This window comes from Neodiprion pinetum, chromosome 5 (assembly GCF_021155775.2).
Source record: "Neodiprion pinetum isolate iyNeoPine1 chromosome 5, iyNeoPine1.2, whole genome shotgun sequence".
Classification (NCBI taxonomy): Eukaryota; Metazoa; Arthropoda; class Insecta; order Hymenoptera; family Diprionidae; genus Neodiprion; species Neodiprion pinetum.
In genome coordinates, this window is record NC_060236.1 from 21,657,122 (window position 1) to 21,674,534 (window position 17,413).

At 38.6% G+C, this 17,413-nt stretch overlaps 2 protein-coding genes across 3 annotated transcripts; both read right to left on the minus strand.

Annotated features, from left to right (window-relative positions):
* Nucleotides 1-361: 361 nt before the first annotated feature.
* On the minus strand, nucleotides 362-7,718 carry LOC124219639 (alpha-tocopherol transfer protein-like). Of its 2 annotated transcripts, XM_046627499.2 has the most exons (6): nucleotides 7,198-7,705; nucleotides 3,986-4,080; nucleotides 2,575-2,820; nucleotides 1,918-2,112; nucleotides 793-964; nucleotides 362-558 (listed from the first exon to the last, which is right to left on the minus strand). In XM_046627499.2, exons 1-6 carry the CDS (start codon nucleotides 7,412-7,414, stop codon nucleotides 527-529), a joined length of 957 nt encoding a protein of 318 aa, XP_046483455.1. In that variant the 5' UTR covers nucleotides 7,415-7,705; the 3' UTR covers nucleotides 362-526. The 2 variants fall into 2 exon arrangements, with proteins under 2 accessions (XP_046483455.1, XP_046483456.1); XM_046627500.2 differs by lacking the exon at nucleotides 793-964 and having other exon boundaries at nucleotides 7,198-7,718.
* Nucleotides 7,719-8,957: 1,239 nt separating this feature from the next.
* Nucleotides 8,958-15,324, minus strand: LOC124219641 (retinaldehyde-binding protein 1). The gene is made up of 5 exons (XM_046627503.2): nucleotides 14,804-15,324; nucleotides 12,484-12,824; nucleotides 11,302-11,430; nucleotides 10,906-11,140; nucleotides 8,958-9,757 (listed from the first exon to the last, which is right to left on the minus strand). Exons 1-5 carry the CDS (start codon nucleotides 14,925-14,927, stop codon nucleotides 9,726-9,728), a joined length of 861 nt encoding a protein of 286 aa, XP_046483459.1. The 5' UTR covers nucleotides 14,928-15,324; the 3' UTR covers nucleotides 8,958-9,725.
* Between the last annotated feature and the right edge of the window lie 2,089 nt (nucleotides 15,325-17,413).

Here is a 17,413-nt window from a genome sequence, read left to right on the forward strand (position 1 = left end):
TTATTGTTCACTTCATTTCCTTGGTCATCCGTATCTGACGAACAAAATGAATCAATTATCCGTACCTGTATACTTGAAAAACCCGATAAATTAATCAAACGGTTGGCTATCAAATTCGTCCGATATCATATATTTTATTCATTCAATTTTTTGATCAAATTTAAGGATAATTATATAATCGCAAATTTATCACGTGGACTATTCACTGCGATGCATTAATTATTTTTATAAAACATACTTCGTCTGTTACATCGAAAATTTGTTCAATGCGATCCATTTCATTAACCAAACTTGAGAGACGTAGGAATGTTCAAAACAGAAAAACATACCCGACGTAATATATAAATAATAACAAAAGAGCTTAGAAATAGACGATTTTATAGTTTCAAAACAGCTTTAAAAAATCGTAACACATTCATCGTCTGTCCGATATTTTCATACATCGTGCATGCACGATTTTTTGACGTCTTCTTTGACCGCTTAGTTCTCTTCCACCATGATTGGAGTGGAAACATTTTCCTTCTCATCACACGGATTTATATCCGTACTTGTTAGATTCTGAAATACGAGTAATTATTGTACGACAATAACGACGATACCAAAAAGAGTACAAAATACGAGAGCAAGAAAGATCAAATAAATACTTTGATCCGAAGTTATTGATCGATGGTATCAGGCTGCGAGATTTGAATATAAATAAATAAATAAATAAAAACTCGGCAGATCGTAAGGAAAGAAAAAATTATAAAAATGTACGTAAAATAACGATTCATCGTTAGAATATATAATAACCTTCAAAATCTTCTTCGAAAGTGCAGAAGTAACTCCAAAGCTCCGTACCGATTGGTTCATTGGGAATTTGTAAGTCACCGCCGTACCGATCGGGCAAAGCTTTCGCGTCGATATGTTCGAGAAGACTGTTTCTATCGGTACCATGGAAGTGTATCCTTTGCCGGAGTTTTTCCTGAAAATACGAAGAAATAAGATTGAAATCAAGAACTGGACAGAACAAGCAGACAAACGGATCGTTGCGTAAAATTTCGAGTAATATTTTCCAACCGATTTTAACGAATTACTGAATCTCGCGGATCAAAAGGAAAATAAGACAAAATGAAAACAAAAGTCGAACAACTGATTCTACGTATTAGGTATCATATTAAATGCGTTACGAAATCGATCCTGCGTGACTTCTGTGCAAACAAATGTGGGATGTATTCGTATATGTGTACTGATTTATTCGCAGATTAACCTGCCTACATGATGTCCAGTACATACATAATGTGTACCTACTGCAGTGTAATCTATAGATTGATATTCATTACACGCCGACATTACACGCGCTCGTCATTGTTTACGTAATTCTAGAGCTGGCACGAACGCATGGATTAATTTTAAATCACCCGATGACTTGTCTTTTCGTCACTGTCATTGTCATGGCGTTATTTTTGTGCAACGCTCAGTAGCCAGGAAATAAAATTTATGGCAATGAATGACGATTATCGATTCGAATGAAGTTTGCAATTCAATGGTCTATAATTGTTATTGTTTTCAGTACGATTCTCAACAATTTTTTTCATTTAACAAAACGATTCACCCTTTGCTCCCCCCCCCCCCCCCCCCCCACCTTCCAATTATTATTCCTTGAACTATTTTTGTTGCGTAATTTTTTATAAAGAAATGAAAGTTCGAAAATTGACCAGCGACGGAGAAGTGACGGAAAGATGAATAAAGGTGGACGAATTTTTTAACCCAGTTTTCCATTTCACCTCTTCCTTAGCTCATTTCCTTACATCGTTGACCTTCGGATTTTCATTTACAATCGTGAAAATCCATCGAAAACGGCAAAAATCTTCAGATCAATAAATATCTGAACCACTAGCGAGAAAATTGCCCTGTTTGGAATTACTGTAAATTTACCTGCAAGAAGGGTTTGAAGAATGCAAAGACCACGTTGAACACATAGGGTTGATTTATCACGTGAACACCCTTCAGGCGACAGGGTAGGCAACGCTGTACCCACTCAAGAAGTGTCCTGGCAAAACTCGTGGTGAAGTGAGTCACGTGCGAAAAGGAGAGTCCAGCCATGTCAATTATCACTTGCACTCCGCAAACCTGAAAATATACAATTCAACATTAGAAAAAGGTCAACGTATAAATTATCAGCTTGAATAGTAAATCTGTTGCAACGGGTATAAAATTACAATTCTCTGGTTTACATTGCGATTGAACATTTTTTTTCCTATTGTCTGGTATCAATTTGGCATTCGTTTTTTTTTTTTTTTTTGTATTTCTTTCAGACACTTCTGTGAGCTCGAACACACATCTAATTCGGATTCTTTTACTTTACAGTCGTTGTTCTCAAGCTCATATTTTCTGCGGAATGAAACTCCTCAAAATTTGTACACTAAATATGGCGAAGTTATGAAAAGATAATCATGAAATAATACCAGTTTGACAATAATTGTCAAATTATTTCTCAACTTCATCCTGTCGCTTGTATAATGCTATCATGATTACGAATTACAGTAATCTTTTCTTCTTTGCTTCCCCAACACTTGTGAGCGACAATAATACCTGGGTTATCGGCTCCGCCATCGCTGCCTCGAGGGTGAGCATGATCCCCTTGAGTACTTCGTCGAGGGTGATTTCCCTGGGTTTCCACCTCTTGCCACCCTCGATTAGCATTAGTCTTACACCGTCGCCACACCTCCGAGGAAGAGGGGTGATGATGCCGGATTCTAGGATCTTCCGCTGGTTGCTGGGCACCAAACCGTCGCATATGTGAGGATGTGTTTTGCGAAATCCGTAGAAATGCTTCATCTGCAATTTTTATCACACTGTTATCAACCGATGATTTAGAATTTTCGCATTTTCCTGAAAATTTAGATAATTAATGTAAGGTTGTGAGGAATTCGATTTATTGATATAGGTAATAAATAACAGTCAACTATTCAAAGAAAAACGACGCTTGCAATTTTTCGCGATTTTTCCAATCAGATCGGTAATTACTGTGATTCGAAGATACATTTTTCTTTTTCCCAGATATTTTAAAAATAATAAAACAAAAAGATCGACAATCGGTAACTGCAGATTTTACGGATCGGTCGAAAAATCGGCTGTGTAGAAAAACTACTTATTGTTCAAGGCCAATGAATGATCGGAACGATTTATTAATACACGATTAACAATTTTCCATTCAGGTTTCAAATCGATTTTCGTTTCGCTAAATATACCGATCATCGGCACAAAAATACCGCAATGTTCGTCAACGTGGCAATAATAATCGGTATTTCCCAAACTAGTCAAAACAGAGTTACTCAAAGCGTTTCATTGTTTACCGAGGAAAACAAAACACGCGTAACCGCATCGCATAAACGGTGAAACCGGTAATCGACGCACTTGCATCGGCCGCCAAATTGGGAGTTTCCCTCGTCAGAAGGAGAAGGTCGTTACGATGTGATTCAGTGGTGAAAGCTGCCGTTTTCTCGCCCAGAGAATCATAACCTATCATGAGAACAAACGCAATCGTACCCACGCCAGTGGAAATGCCCGACGGGACGGATAACTTCTAAATATTTCGCAATTCTTGCGCAGCCTTCCTGGAAAGTTCTTCTTCAGTAATCCAAGCAGTTCTATTCATCGTCGTTAACGATGCTATTTGCTCTTTTCATTTACCAACGGTTCATGCATAAAGTACTAACTTGCGCGAAACAAATTTCAATATTCTATTATTGGGACATACTGATATCATTAGAACGGTATTCGCAACGTTATCATCACAACTCGTAAGAAATCGGGAAGATCGTGTGTCGTTTTTATGCTCACGAATTTTCATCAATTCTTCGATTTTCACGAAGTGAAAGTAATAGAAAAACGATCAATGAAAAGGTTCCAAATGTCGATATACGATTATTTTTCGACTATATTTATCGACGTCAGTTACAATCGCTATATTAGTGTCATTAGGTTTGTTCAAAGTACTCACCAGTTCGAAAGTGCTTTCCGGATACCATTTACAAGGTCTTAGAAATCTGTACAAATATTCATCAGATTCGGCTGGTACAATCAGGTCCGTTTCACCTGCGAATAAAGAATAACAAGTCAAATGCTGCGGTTCAAAACAACTGCAAAACCGCAGTGAAGGTTATTATTTCACATGTTTCAGAAGTTTCTTTCTTTTGCCAATAATCAATTGACGTCAACAATCTGACAGAAAAATTTCCTTTAGCTTTTCAACTTGCAATTTTTATTTTAATTAAATTAATTAATTAATTAAATTTAAATTACTTTTGTCTCGTCTTATCCGACTTCGTTTTTCTTCCTTCTACAAATGCTGAAGAAAAACTTTTTCGAACACCGAGGCAGGAATTTTTTTTTTCTTAGAATCTCTACACTTTTTACCAATTTTGGATTTTTTCTCGTTTCTGTCTCTTTAGTAGTACATTTTGCTAATCCCAGAACGGATAGTAAGATATTCTCCTTTCCTTTGGATTCAAATTTCTGTTTATTTCTTTCTCGTTCATTCCTGTTCTCCTTTTAAACTCGCGTTACAAGCGAGCAAAGGAAAAACAAAGAGCAAACTATTGCTCCACGTGTGCTTACAAGCGATAACACTTTCTACCGCATCTATGTAATAAATGCACACATACGTATGCAATGGGCAATTTGGTCTAATTGTATACATTATACATTACACATTACACATATGCATGTAATTATATTATACGTGCAATTTGGGTTACCAACACATGAATACCCGAACCTAACAGCGAGTCACAGCTAAAGTTGTACATTCGTATTTAAAATTGGTATCCCCGCCGGTCATCGTGTCGTGTCTTTTGTCAAAACGTCCAATTCTCTCACCGGGTCGCAGGGATCAAGACGACTAACTCAATTTCGCTGACTGAGCTTTTGCGCACAGTGCGGACCGAATTTGGTGTTGGGGGAACCAAGAGAAGGTCGAAAAAAAATTTTTCTACACATAAAAAATGAATGTGAGACAAAAATAAAAACACGACGAATCCAGTTCTAACGATTTTTCATTACAATCCAACGATCGATCATAATTTTAACGAACAAGGATTAGTTTTAAATAATTTGAACTTGTGTAAAAAATAATTCTAATAATATGACGATAATTATATCGTATTAAAAATTTCGACTATTCTGTAATAATATCTGCAAATCTATTAAATATTAGAGATCATGTAGAGAAACGAACAAATGTGAAATAAAAACTTTCTTCGTGTATCTTGGAGCTGTAGTTACAAGGTTTTGAGGTATCGCCTCAAATCGGACGGCTGATTCCGATCGTTCAAGCTGACTCGTAAGGTTATACATATTTATGTGTAAAAAAATTCGTCCGTTCCGAAGCTTGACCATTGTGTATGCACATATATTATACATGCACTATATGTGCAATTGTAGCAGCTGATTCTCCAAATCATCTGTCTTACAGTGAATTTTATTTTGCGGACCGTTTTTACATGCAAAAAAGTCAAGACCAATGGTCAAACAATTTCGGATATGAATCGATGCTACTAAATAACGTGAAGAGAATGCGTGAAGTCCAAGAAATTAAAAGAAACGGACAGTACCGTTAGAATACGAAAAAGAGTGTCCTACTTTAACTTCAAATATCAAGAAACCGAGAAAAAAAAAACGAAAAATTTGGTGGCATAAATTTCTTGAACTACGAAATCGCAGCCTCGAAAAATAGAAGTAGAAAAAAAAGAAACATACAGAATAAAGAATCAAAATTAATGGCATGCTTCAATTAAAGAGAATCCGGAAATATAATTTACATTTGATGTCGTTGGCTTACAAACTCAGGTAATGAACTTTCTTTTATATCCTAACACTTAAGGGGGGGGGGGGGGGGGGGGGGGGGGGGGGTAAGGTTTTCAGCGTAAAAAAAAACCACTTTTTTTGTGAATTTTTTTTAACAGTATGAATTGAGCAAATTTAGTCAAACCATTTGTACATTATTAAGTATACTTTTAACAATATTCTGTAATTTTTTCATGCGGAAATATTGAAAAACAAGCCGGTGACAGAGCTTGCCCCAGAACGTTTCAGAAAACAAACAATTTGCGGTGTTCGCTACATCTCGGTCGGAAATTATCTGATATCAAAAACCATTAAAATTTTGTCAAAGTATCATCAAATCCTCCCCCCAACGTTCTTTGATTATTTTTTTTTTTCATTCAAAAATTTTTGGTGGCCATCTAAAGTGTAAACTGCTATTTTTCACGAAAAATTCCGCCATTTTGTGGGTGGGAAACCCCCTTGATGTAAAAAAAAAAATTTTAACCAAACGTTGGGGGGAGGTATTTTATATGTAGAAAATGTGTACCAAGTTTGAAATGATTCGGTCAAGTAGTTTTCAAATGGCAGTGAACACGGCCTTTGAAAAAGTAGTTTTGAGAAAAAGTCACAAGCGCACGATCGCACGTACAACGATAAACTGACGCTCGTCTCTCGTTTAAAAATATTGTACAGTGTATAGTATACATACAAATATAAAATATGTCTTTATGGCTTTACTTACCTGTCTTTATTAAATAAAATATTCTCGAAACAGGATAATGGACCAGAACGATAGAAGTGAATAAGCTGTATACCAGCTGTCAGAGCTATAGTGTTACAGGGCAGAAGACTAACTAGACAATACCTTCAAGAGTTTTGCTCAGATCGACTTAAAATTTTGGGAATATATTCTTGAAATGTTTAACAATAAGATAAGACAAAAAAAAATTCAATTTTTCGAAAGTGCAAAACCTTACCCCCCCCCCCCCCCCCCCTTAAACCATTACGTATCGATAATAACGATACGTCACTGGCACCTCACAATCTATGGTTTATTTTCAAACAAATTGATCACGATTTACATGTCAGTAAATTCAACGAATTTTTTTCTCTCAATAATTTCGACAAGAGAATTCAAAGAAGTTTTGCACCTTTTCGAGCCAGAAATAATTTGAATCTCTAATCTTTCGTAAGTGTACTTAAAAAATTGACATTCCGCGAAATTTCTGAAACGGTCCAAGCCGATTTTTTACATTCCTCTATGCTTGAGAAGCATTGGAAAAATAAATTTCGATAAACAAAAGCGTCAAATAAAATCTCACGGAGGAGAAAACCCGGGGAAAAAATTGTCAGGGTTGGGATTAAGTGTAGAAATCGGTTGAAACAAACCTTTGAGAAGTTCCCTGAGACCTTCAAGTCCCTGAGCAACGACATCGTCGGTTTCCCTGAGTTCCTCCCTGGCCTTATTTTCGTAAAACTCGTCGAGTCCTTCGGGTTCAAAGCGGAGCTCAACCGATCCGATTTTAAGAGTCGGTGTAGTCTGAAGTCTCTGGGTGAGCGCCTCTTGGCCGCCGGGGGCCAAACTGGTCTCAATTATTTTGGACATGATTCTACAGATAGATCGGAAGAGATAAGCTCTAAGATCGGTTGTCGATTTTCAGAAATCGGTAACGATGAACGGCTTCGCGATCAACAAAAGCGGGAAATTCAAACCGACGATCGTCTCCCGAGAATCTGATTTTCCCGAAGATAATTCCAACCGATTCGATGCCGATTCCAATCGCGGATAAAATAATTCCACGAACGGTGTAAATGCACTTGTCGTCGGCGAGTGTCTTGCGGAGGACTGACTTCCTCGATCACTACAGCGTTTGTCGCAGGAATCTCGCGGGGCACTGACATCGCTCTAGAAAGCTACTCCCCACCGCTTTAAGTTTCCACCTCGACGCTCTCATTGTATAAATGCCCTCTTCGGCTGGAATTAATTACTGCTATCCGTTCACGGCGGTACTCTGTACTGTTGTTATCGATGAAGTTATTCTTTGCAGCACGCTCTGATCAAGGATTCGCAATTAGCGTTGTACTAAAGGGAATTTGACTCATAGTGTCTGTCAAGTGTCACGTGACGGGGACGTATGCCAAAGATACGTGAATATATGCGATTTAATTTGATGAAAAACCATTCGCATATCCAGTTTTAACTTTACACACTTTAAAAATTTTACTGTATGCCAAAATTAACAATAAATCCACTCGATAGGCCAAAAGTTACGAGAAGTGGACGACAGATCAAATACGTAATCATGGCATACTCAGTAAATGACGAAAGAACTGAAAATGATTCACGGTTGATTTCGCGGACGAGTGATCGAGTAGCTGAGGAAAGGAGGAGATTTAAAACTGGAGGAGCAAAAGGTAGCAAAACATAGAGCGGAACTAGAGCAAAGGTTACGAGAGTGAGGTCACGGGAGAACTTGTTGACAGAATTGAAAAAACTGGAATTGGAGAATTAGCGGCAACCTCAAATAACAAACCGTTTAATATCAAGGGAGTTAGAACCGAGACAGGTGGAGGAGGATGGCAGAATTTTGGGAGGTTTGATAAATCAATTACATTCAATTAATGTAGAAATTAAGGTACCAAAATTTTCCGGTGACGATAATGCAAATCCTAGAGAATTAAATACAATGAGAAAAAAAAATACATGGAGCATTCGAGGGAAGAGCGAAAATATGGTTAGATAGTAGAAGAATGCGATTTGAAACATATACATAATTTAAAGAATTTTTCTTGAAAAAATATTGTTCAAATGCGATTAGAATATGAGAAAAAAGTCGGTGGTCGTCGCGTAGATATAGAGCGCATGAACATAGTTTGCAGACTTATTACTTGAAATAAACGAAGTAGGCGCAATATTTTGCACCCAAATTAACTGAATGTGAGATGAACTGTAGTATAATTCAATAAATACCAATAGAAGTGTAAGAAATTTTAGTAACGATAAATTTCTCAGACAACAATGTAGTTGAAATTGCACTCCGTTAAGTAGATTCAGCCCAAGAAGAAAGAGACAGAGAAAAGCGACAAAATTTTCAATCGAATAATAAAGAACAATCGTATTTAAAGGTGAAAGGAATTAATTATCAAAATAACGGAAGTCAGTACAAATATAATTTTCAGCGACAGCGAGGACAAACTAATATGCTATACTAAAATTAGAAGGTGGATGGAGCCAACTGTTGTTTACCAAATCCAAGTTACCCATCAGCGAATTATTACCCACAGAATAATACGAACAGCTTTCAAGCAAAAAGTCGAGTATTTTGGACTAAACCGAATATGAGTAGCATGGCAACAGCAATAGCTGATAATCGGGGTTTAAATTAAGAGAATTTTTCTGAAAGAATTCAAATCTAAGAGTAAAAAAAAAAAATATATATATATATATATATATATATATATAAATGTTACAACGTTTCATTCCGAAACCAGTTGATTAGATGATTGCTTTGTTGTGCTTCATTTAAAAAAGTTTTTTTACAGTGAATACAGTATTTTTGTAATAGTGTGTTAGCCATGTACAGGATACAGTCACCAATTTTTGATTCCAAAGTTCACTAAAAACAATTACCTATCAACGCGAAAATTTTAGACTAAATAGAAAAATCGATAACAAAAATTCACACGCGATTTTGTTTTCATTTTTCCTTCACGTGCATAAGCTGATGCGAAATAAAAATTTTATTTTCGAATTTCCACATTTCTTTTTAGCTCGCGTATGCCTATTTAATTATTCACCTAAATACAAGTATAAAAGTACTGTGTAACATATCATTATATATCGAGATACTTTATACTGGATTGAAATTGTGCGTTACAACTTAAGGTACAAATTTGTCAGTCTCTTGGTCCCGCTATTAGTTTTTTCGAAGACCGTAGCTGTTCCATTCTGAAAGAAAAATAAAAAAGAAATGAATTTCCAAAAAAGAGGAAGCCGTATAATTATTTTCTTCTTAAATAAACAAACTATAATCGAGGGTACCCAATGAGTTCGCGTCTAATTATGTAAACAGGACGGCGTGATTAGAGTATCGCTTTGTTTGAACCGTTATTGCAGGATGTTCATTTTGTGAAATACATGTATACATAGGCTACTAAACATAGATATAGTCGTGGGGGCTATAATCAAATGAGTGATTACGGCAGCACCGTTGCTGCATGGCTGACGTGACACGAAACGATAATATCGCATTGTAATATTTACATTTTAGAGAAAATAGAGCTTCGTTAAAAGCAATCCAAAGAAATAATGTGGAAAAATAACAATCCTCGGTTGACCGCAAGATTAAACCCTTTAATTCATAACTCGGAAAACCTCGAAACGTTTATGAGGAAATTTTGCATATTTGTCAAGCATTTAAAACAGTGCTTATTTGACAGCTTTGTCCTAATCTTACTCGGAATCCGTCATGGCTCTGGGCGTAAATAAACGTTTGATTGCGAAATCAAATACTAGGTTCAATGACATTTACAGTTTCCTTTGCATGACTCACGAGGCAATGAACTCAACTACGAATTGTAACAAGATGAAAATATTGAATATTCAAAGACACTAGTGTTGCATTTTTTCAAACAATGGCCCAAGAAACTCGCAGTGACATGGATGGAAATTATTTTATATACCGGTGGAATATATACTGTGATATACATTAGAATCCAAAGCTTAAACTACGTCCTGGAAAAACAACTGTCAAGCTGTCGGTCAGATTGTAAGTTGAATCGTTGAACTGACATCAACTATCAACAATAGTCGAGAAAACTTCGTAAAATTCCAACTATCACAGTCCAATAATGTTCGAAATTTAAAAACATCACAATATTTCTATGCTCTAACTTGAAATGCTTATTGTTTGCAGAATTGGAGAATGATCGGAGCTCGCGTATCGGAGATTCAACGAGTCTGAAAGTTTGTTGACGACTGATGGTGATATTTAGGTTTGGGACGAAGTGAGCTAACGACTAACTGGTCGTTAACTTCGGCTGCGAATTCGGTGATCGTGACATTGACGATTCAACGACGAGTGGCTTGATACCAACCTTTCACCTTATCCTCATTCTCGATAATAACCGGGTACCAATCAGCGGATGTGTAGTCAATGGCGGGTAACTTGCCACCGTAGTTTTCTGGCAGGTGACTCGGGTCGAGGTGCTTGTGAAGCGAGGCCATTTTGCTACCGTGGAAGTACATCCTGGAGTTGAGCTTCTCCCGGATGAACGGCGTGAATATCTTCCAGACCATGTTGAAGATGAACGGTTGCTTGACTATGTGAACCTGGAAAAGGACCGCCGTCAGTTACGCTTTACAACGTCTCTCCGCACTTGGTACGGCTATTGGACTCGAGACTTTAGCCTGCATCGGCGACTCAAGTACGTGGGATGGAGACCGTTGACCCCGATGGTTCGGGGAAAACAGCCGGCTACGACTTGGCTGACCTCCTTTAGACGCAGCGGCATCGCGTCCTGGATGAAGGTGAGCAGTCGCATGCTGAACGTCGGCGACAACGCCAAGACCTGTTTCATCGTCAGCCCGTCAAAGTCCATTATCACCACAACACCTCGAACCTGAAGAAGACCAGGAAATAAATTGGGGTTCAGGTGCGGGTCGAAATTCCTAATGGCGAAAGTTCAGAGAAAGTATCGTACCGAATAGTCGGAATTCTCAATAGTCAAAATTTCGAATGGCCGAAACACCGTATAGTCAAGATTTTGAATCGTAACAATATCAAACGGTGGAAATTGAAAACACCGAACGGTGTAAATTCAAAACTAAAGCCACTCGGAACTTCGACTTGCATTCGTTAAAACAAAATCTGTCCATTGCATCGACTGGTTTGTTATCTTACGAAAAAATTCGGCTGTACATGTCGTTTTATAAATTATCGCTCTTTTGTGTAAGTAAGATATTGCTTTTGTATGTGGTCACTGATTGTAAGTGAAGGTTTAGATACCGATGAAAAATACAAACAGCATAATATACTTAAACTTGAAAGCGAGCGCAAATCTGCTGTGAATATATGGTTCATATACATAATTTATATTTCTCTTAATGACCTCATAGCAGTGATAGTAGAGGTCATTATCACTTGCCAAATTTTGAAGAGATATCATTTCTGAGGAGAGTAGAACAAGTGTGAAATACGTTTTGTTGAGCTTATTGGTAAGACAGAAATTCTACCATTACTGTGATACAGATTACATTTTGATGTTAACGATAATTGTGTACCAAAGTTGGGTCTAAGAAAAAAAAAAAGAAAACTTGCAAATGTATTCTACGTTGCGCAAATTTCAATATTCTTATGTCTAAAATTCATGAAATGAAAAGGCTGAATTGTCCGTATAATAATAACAATTGCACGCCACTGTACACCAGAATTGAGTCCAGACGTACGTAGTTTTATCGAGGTGCAAGGTGCAAGCTCAGAATCAATAGTTGATCACCCATCACTCATCAAGCGGATTACCATCAATAGCCTTACTGTATAAATTTCTGTACTTTGACTAGATCGTAAAGCCGTGTAACGGATAACAATGATGAAGAATGGTTAAGCATTTGCGAGAAGGAGAAGGTCATCCTGGTCCCTTCCCCCTTTCAGTTTTTGGTCATAAAAATCTCACCTGCGTCTCGGGCTCTCGCATGGCGGCCTCGTGGATGAGATAGAAGATTCTGAACAACTGATCGGCGCTGACCTTGGACGGGTCCCAGGACTTTCCGGCATTTACGAGGAGTACTCGCCTGCCCTTGTGGTCCCGACCCTTCAGAACGTTGACGACGTTGCTCTCGATGAAGGCCGCCCTCTCGTCCTGAGGCATCAGGTTGTCCAGAAGAGCGGCGTTCTTCTCCTTGAACTCGGCGACTCTTTTCATTAGCGCGAAAGCGCTGTCCGGGTAAAATTTACACGGTCGAAGAAAAATGACAAGGAAATCGTCCTCCGTGTTGAAAAATAACGTTTTGTCACCTGCGGAAAGAGACGAAGTAGAAGAACATGGTGAGACGAGTAACTGGAAAAAATATGCTTGAGAAGCGGTTTGATCCAGTAGTCACATGTGATCCAGCTGCAATGTTTATGTTTATGTGACACTTATTTGCCGCGATATAGATCTGCAAAAACATTGTATGACACACAATCGCGCCTTTCATTGTCGCTTCGATACATAGTCCGTGATGTTTGTGCAACAGAGAAAGAGAGACACGGACTGATTACAGCAACTCGGTACAAAGCTCATTTGGCTTTGCGGTATCAGTGTAGAGGTGCAGTAGGTAGATGTTTGGAGTTTGGAGTTGTCGCACAAGCTCGCATTGACAATGAGAAAAATCTTATGAATAAATATGCGGTGCACGTTGGCAGTAGTTAAATTTTTAGCATCGTTTTTTTCCCATCTTTCATCCGCTCCGCGTACCCAAGCATTCCGTTCGCATGACGATCGACCTTGCGAAGCATTCGTAAGCCATCGTGTTGCGAGTCATCGCAAAGTGCCTCGCGTGTATCAAAACGGATCCAAATTAGGCTGAGGAACTCCAACGATGATTGTTTCCTCTTTCTCTCTCTCTCTCTCTTTCCCGAGCTCAGCATAATCCATTGTCTATCTGGTTTTGCCAAGATGATCAACAAAGAAAGAATGGCGCGAACTGTTTTGGAGTCGAGAGACTGTGCGTTCGTGGTGATAGTGGATCCAGCTCTTTTAGTTGCATTCATTCCTCAAACAGGTTTGCGTATCGAAAACTAGAACGGGGTGGGAAAACACGATAACGCGGCTTATCTATTCTGAAGTTTGACCCTAAACGCTGTAGATGCTCCGTTGCAGCCAGCTATTATCGCTCAAGCCGTACGGCGGCTTCTCAGGGTGAAATATTCGTTTCACGAACAGACTGTATTCGAATATTTAGTCTTTTTGAAAGCTGTACCTCCGAATAGATATTCATACTTTATTCGTCCACTCGTTTCCTTCTCTTTCCAACAATGATTGGGTTACTCAATTGAGCACATATGAAGTCAACAATCAATTATGCCTGAATTGCTGTTTTCCTGACTAGCCCAATTACTAGAGTTTTCGACATTGCAAGACTCTGGATTTCGTGCTGATATTATGCAACCGGATTTAAATACGACATGCACAATTATTCGCTTTGGGTATGTTCGTGGAGAGCCACTCCGTGATATGCTTATTACACACTTCTTTAATTTATCTTATCAGCGCAGTTCGATTATCAAAAATCCGTGAATGTCAACTCGGTGCACGGCTCACAATTTAGGTACACCTTTTCTTGTGCCTGAAATCACTAACAAATATACGTATTTCACGAACCACGAAAATATTGCTTCTGGTAATGCGAAACTTTTATTAGTATACAATTTAACTAAGCTGCCTGCGCAATTCCAACGCGTCCGATCATATTCTGTTTTGTACATGCTGAAAGAAAACTGATCGTATTACTGTAAATTGATCCCCCCAATCTCAAACATTTTCTGGAATCGTTGTGCATTTCTTCAGGGTATAAATTAATTAGTAAAAGAATAAAAGTAAAAAGTAGAAGAAAGTCATTTTGATCGTGAACCCGAAGACCCGGTTCAATGAATGCTCGCGCATTTACGTCTACCGGAGTTTCCACTTTCTGTCAAAACCACAAAGTTACTCTTCAGGGTAGAGAATGATCTACTAGCAAAGTCCCGAATCTGCCGGTAGGTAGAGACGATTCTACTTCAACTACAGTACAGTCTGATTGTTACGAAAACGAAATGATCCCGTCGCGAATTCCAACATCTTAGGTTTTCGATGGTCAACAGAAGGGTTTTTCAGGGTGAATAATGATTAAACATATAAAAATCAGGAACGGTTATCGATTGATTCAACTCTGATCGAAGCGATGGATTTTCAGAAATGGAACGGATCAACTCTTCGCGGTTCACAAAAAAGGGAAAAAATGGCGAAGACCTACCTTCAAGGAGCTTTCTGAGGGCTTCGATGCCATTCTTCTTGTTCTCCTCAGTCTCCCTGAGTTCGCTGAGAGCAAGTGCCTGCGTTTCCGGTCCAATGGGGTCCTCCTCGAGCCTGAACGCCATTGTTTAGTTTGGGGTTGGCGTGTCTTGACTGAGCGCCGCGTTAAGCCAAGGGTGAATTTCGAGTGATGCTCGCGTTGTGAGGAGCACGATTTATCTGCGTTATGTCGAGGCGGTCGTCGAGTCTGATGCCTCTTCTTGTCCACCATCTCTCGCGATACAACGCGACTCTAATCTTTGACCAGTCAAAGTCCAATCCACCGGCCGTCGATGTGTAGGTATAACAGCCCCGTCAACTGCGATCATCCACGACTTCACCATCCCGGGATGACTACTGCTTCTAAACACGATTTATAGTCAAGCACCGATAAAGAACTCCAGCACCATTCGCCCCGAGTGGTACAATGATCAGTCTTCCTTCACTCTTTATGCCGACACTGCATTGCGATGACTGTGATGTCGTTCCCTGCTCACGGTCGCTAATGTCCAGGGTATTGTGACATGTGAGCTTCGTGCTCACTGCGAATCTAGAGTCCCATTTTCGTTGGACCCAGTGCACTTGAAAATTTCCATGACCCAAATTTGGGGAGCAAGAGTATCGGCGAACCTGTCATTGAACTTCATAGCAGACACATATTTACGTAACCTTCGTATGTGTGCGGATACGCGATTGTTTGAGTGCTCATATGTGGCACCGATAACGAGGATAAGACAAGGCACATCTGACCTGCCTGACTATGTATAGCTGGGTAAAAGCAAGAGTGAGAGAGGGATCGAGAGGAGGGCATGGACATTGATAAGAGCCGCTGACTCGTCGCCCAGTGACTTTCAACGATCAGCTTTTTATCAGTTTCGTGTGTCCAAAGATCAGCAGCACCGCGGTTTGGATGATGACCCTGATCACTTTTTAGCCACGTTCTATTTATATCTTTAATAAAACAAATTCGGGGACTTGATAGACAAGGCGAATGAACCAGTGAATAAATGGTAAAAAAAGTAATTTAATCTAACCTAATCCAATCTCACTCAGCATCTCTATGCAGTATCAGAGTTTGGAGAAGCTGCCGTAATTGAAAAATTCAGGTGAATGTTAATGAGACCAAGAATTGAACTATCCCGAGAGTCCAGTGGACATGCACTCATTATTTTTGTCACTGCTTTGGGCAGCGAACATAATCAGTGGTAATAAGCGTCGAAGCTGACCTTGACTTGCGTCTGCACAGCGCAGTTAGAGTCCAACAGATGCAGGTGTTCTCACAGGTGTGCAAGTATTCCATCGAAGCATGATGCTGAAACCGATCGAATGGCATTTTGTATCAATCATGTGTTGGATACCAAAATAAACTGAATAGAGTGTATTGACCGAAGTCTCACTTTCGGAACTCGACACTTTTGGTACATGCTCTGCACTGAATACGACACTATTATTTGGCAATCAATCGTGATCTGAGATCTTAATCGACCCGCCTGCAAATCTTACTCAGATATGTGTAACTACCTATTTACACGTGTTAGATTAAGTTTACAATGTGATAATTTTAGGTTAGGAATCATATCACGTGTAATGAGTACTGGACGAGGTGCATATTGAATAGAAGCGATCTGAACAAACCTCTCAACTGTATAAAAAGTGTTCACCGATTAAAAAATACCCCCATTATCGAATGATCGTTCCTCGAATAAATCTTTCAATGCGATTCATGATATGACAAGCTAGGTGCAGTTTATTTGTTGGGATCTCCCAAATTTGGCTGTTATAGTATTTGAACGCAACTGGTCCTTTCGTCGTATATCAATATTTTTGAATGCTTGTATTCATGAATTTCCGCTATTCAGCTATGATTCAGTCGAAACACTTTTCCGCAATTTTTTGAGGATTTCACGATGAAATTTAAAGTTTTGAATCGTGTAGCATATGTTCGCGTTTTTGCATCGAATGCATGTGCAGGCCTTGGCGCTTTGGAATGCTATTGACTTGATACTTGAGTGAAACCGTTCAGCATGTTGAGTAAGATGGAAATTGTAATAACAGAACAAAACTGAAAGTCGTCAAGAAGACGTTGAAGGGATCATCCTACTGTAACGGGTAAAAATCGTTGATTTTCGCGATTCTTTTTTCGATTCTACAAATACGCTAATCAGTCTGATTTTTTACATCAAATCAAAGCACTCGTGAAGAACAGAAAATAAATTTTTAAACGGTCATTTTATTTATTTTTTTTCTACATTTCTATTAACGGTTTTCTAGTAACGTAGTTTTTCAAAACGGTGGATGCTCACAAAAGAAAAATTTCCAAGCTATCTGTTTTAAATTGGGGCACATCATTCTTCACGCCATTCTTCGTCTTGACGTGGAAGCTTTTTTTTTTATATTTTTCATATTTTTTTAACGAAAAACTGTCGGCGAAGTAGACGAAATTCGATACTTTTTTTCAAACCTCTGCCATTTTACCAATTTTGATTAGAAAAAAATCTCCATAGCAATATAGCGACTTTCATACTGATTAATAATCTTTTTACAAATGTTATTTCAGATCATTTTTACGACC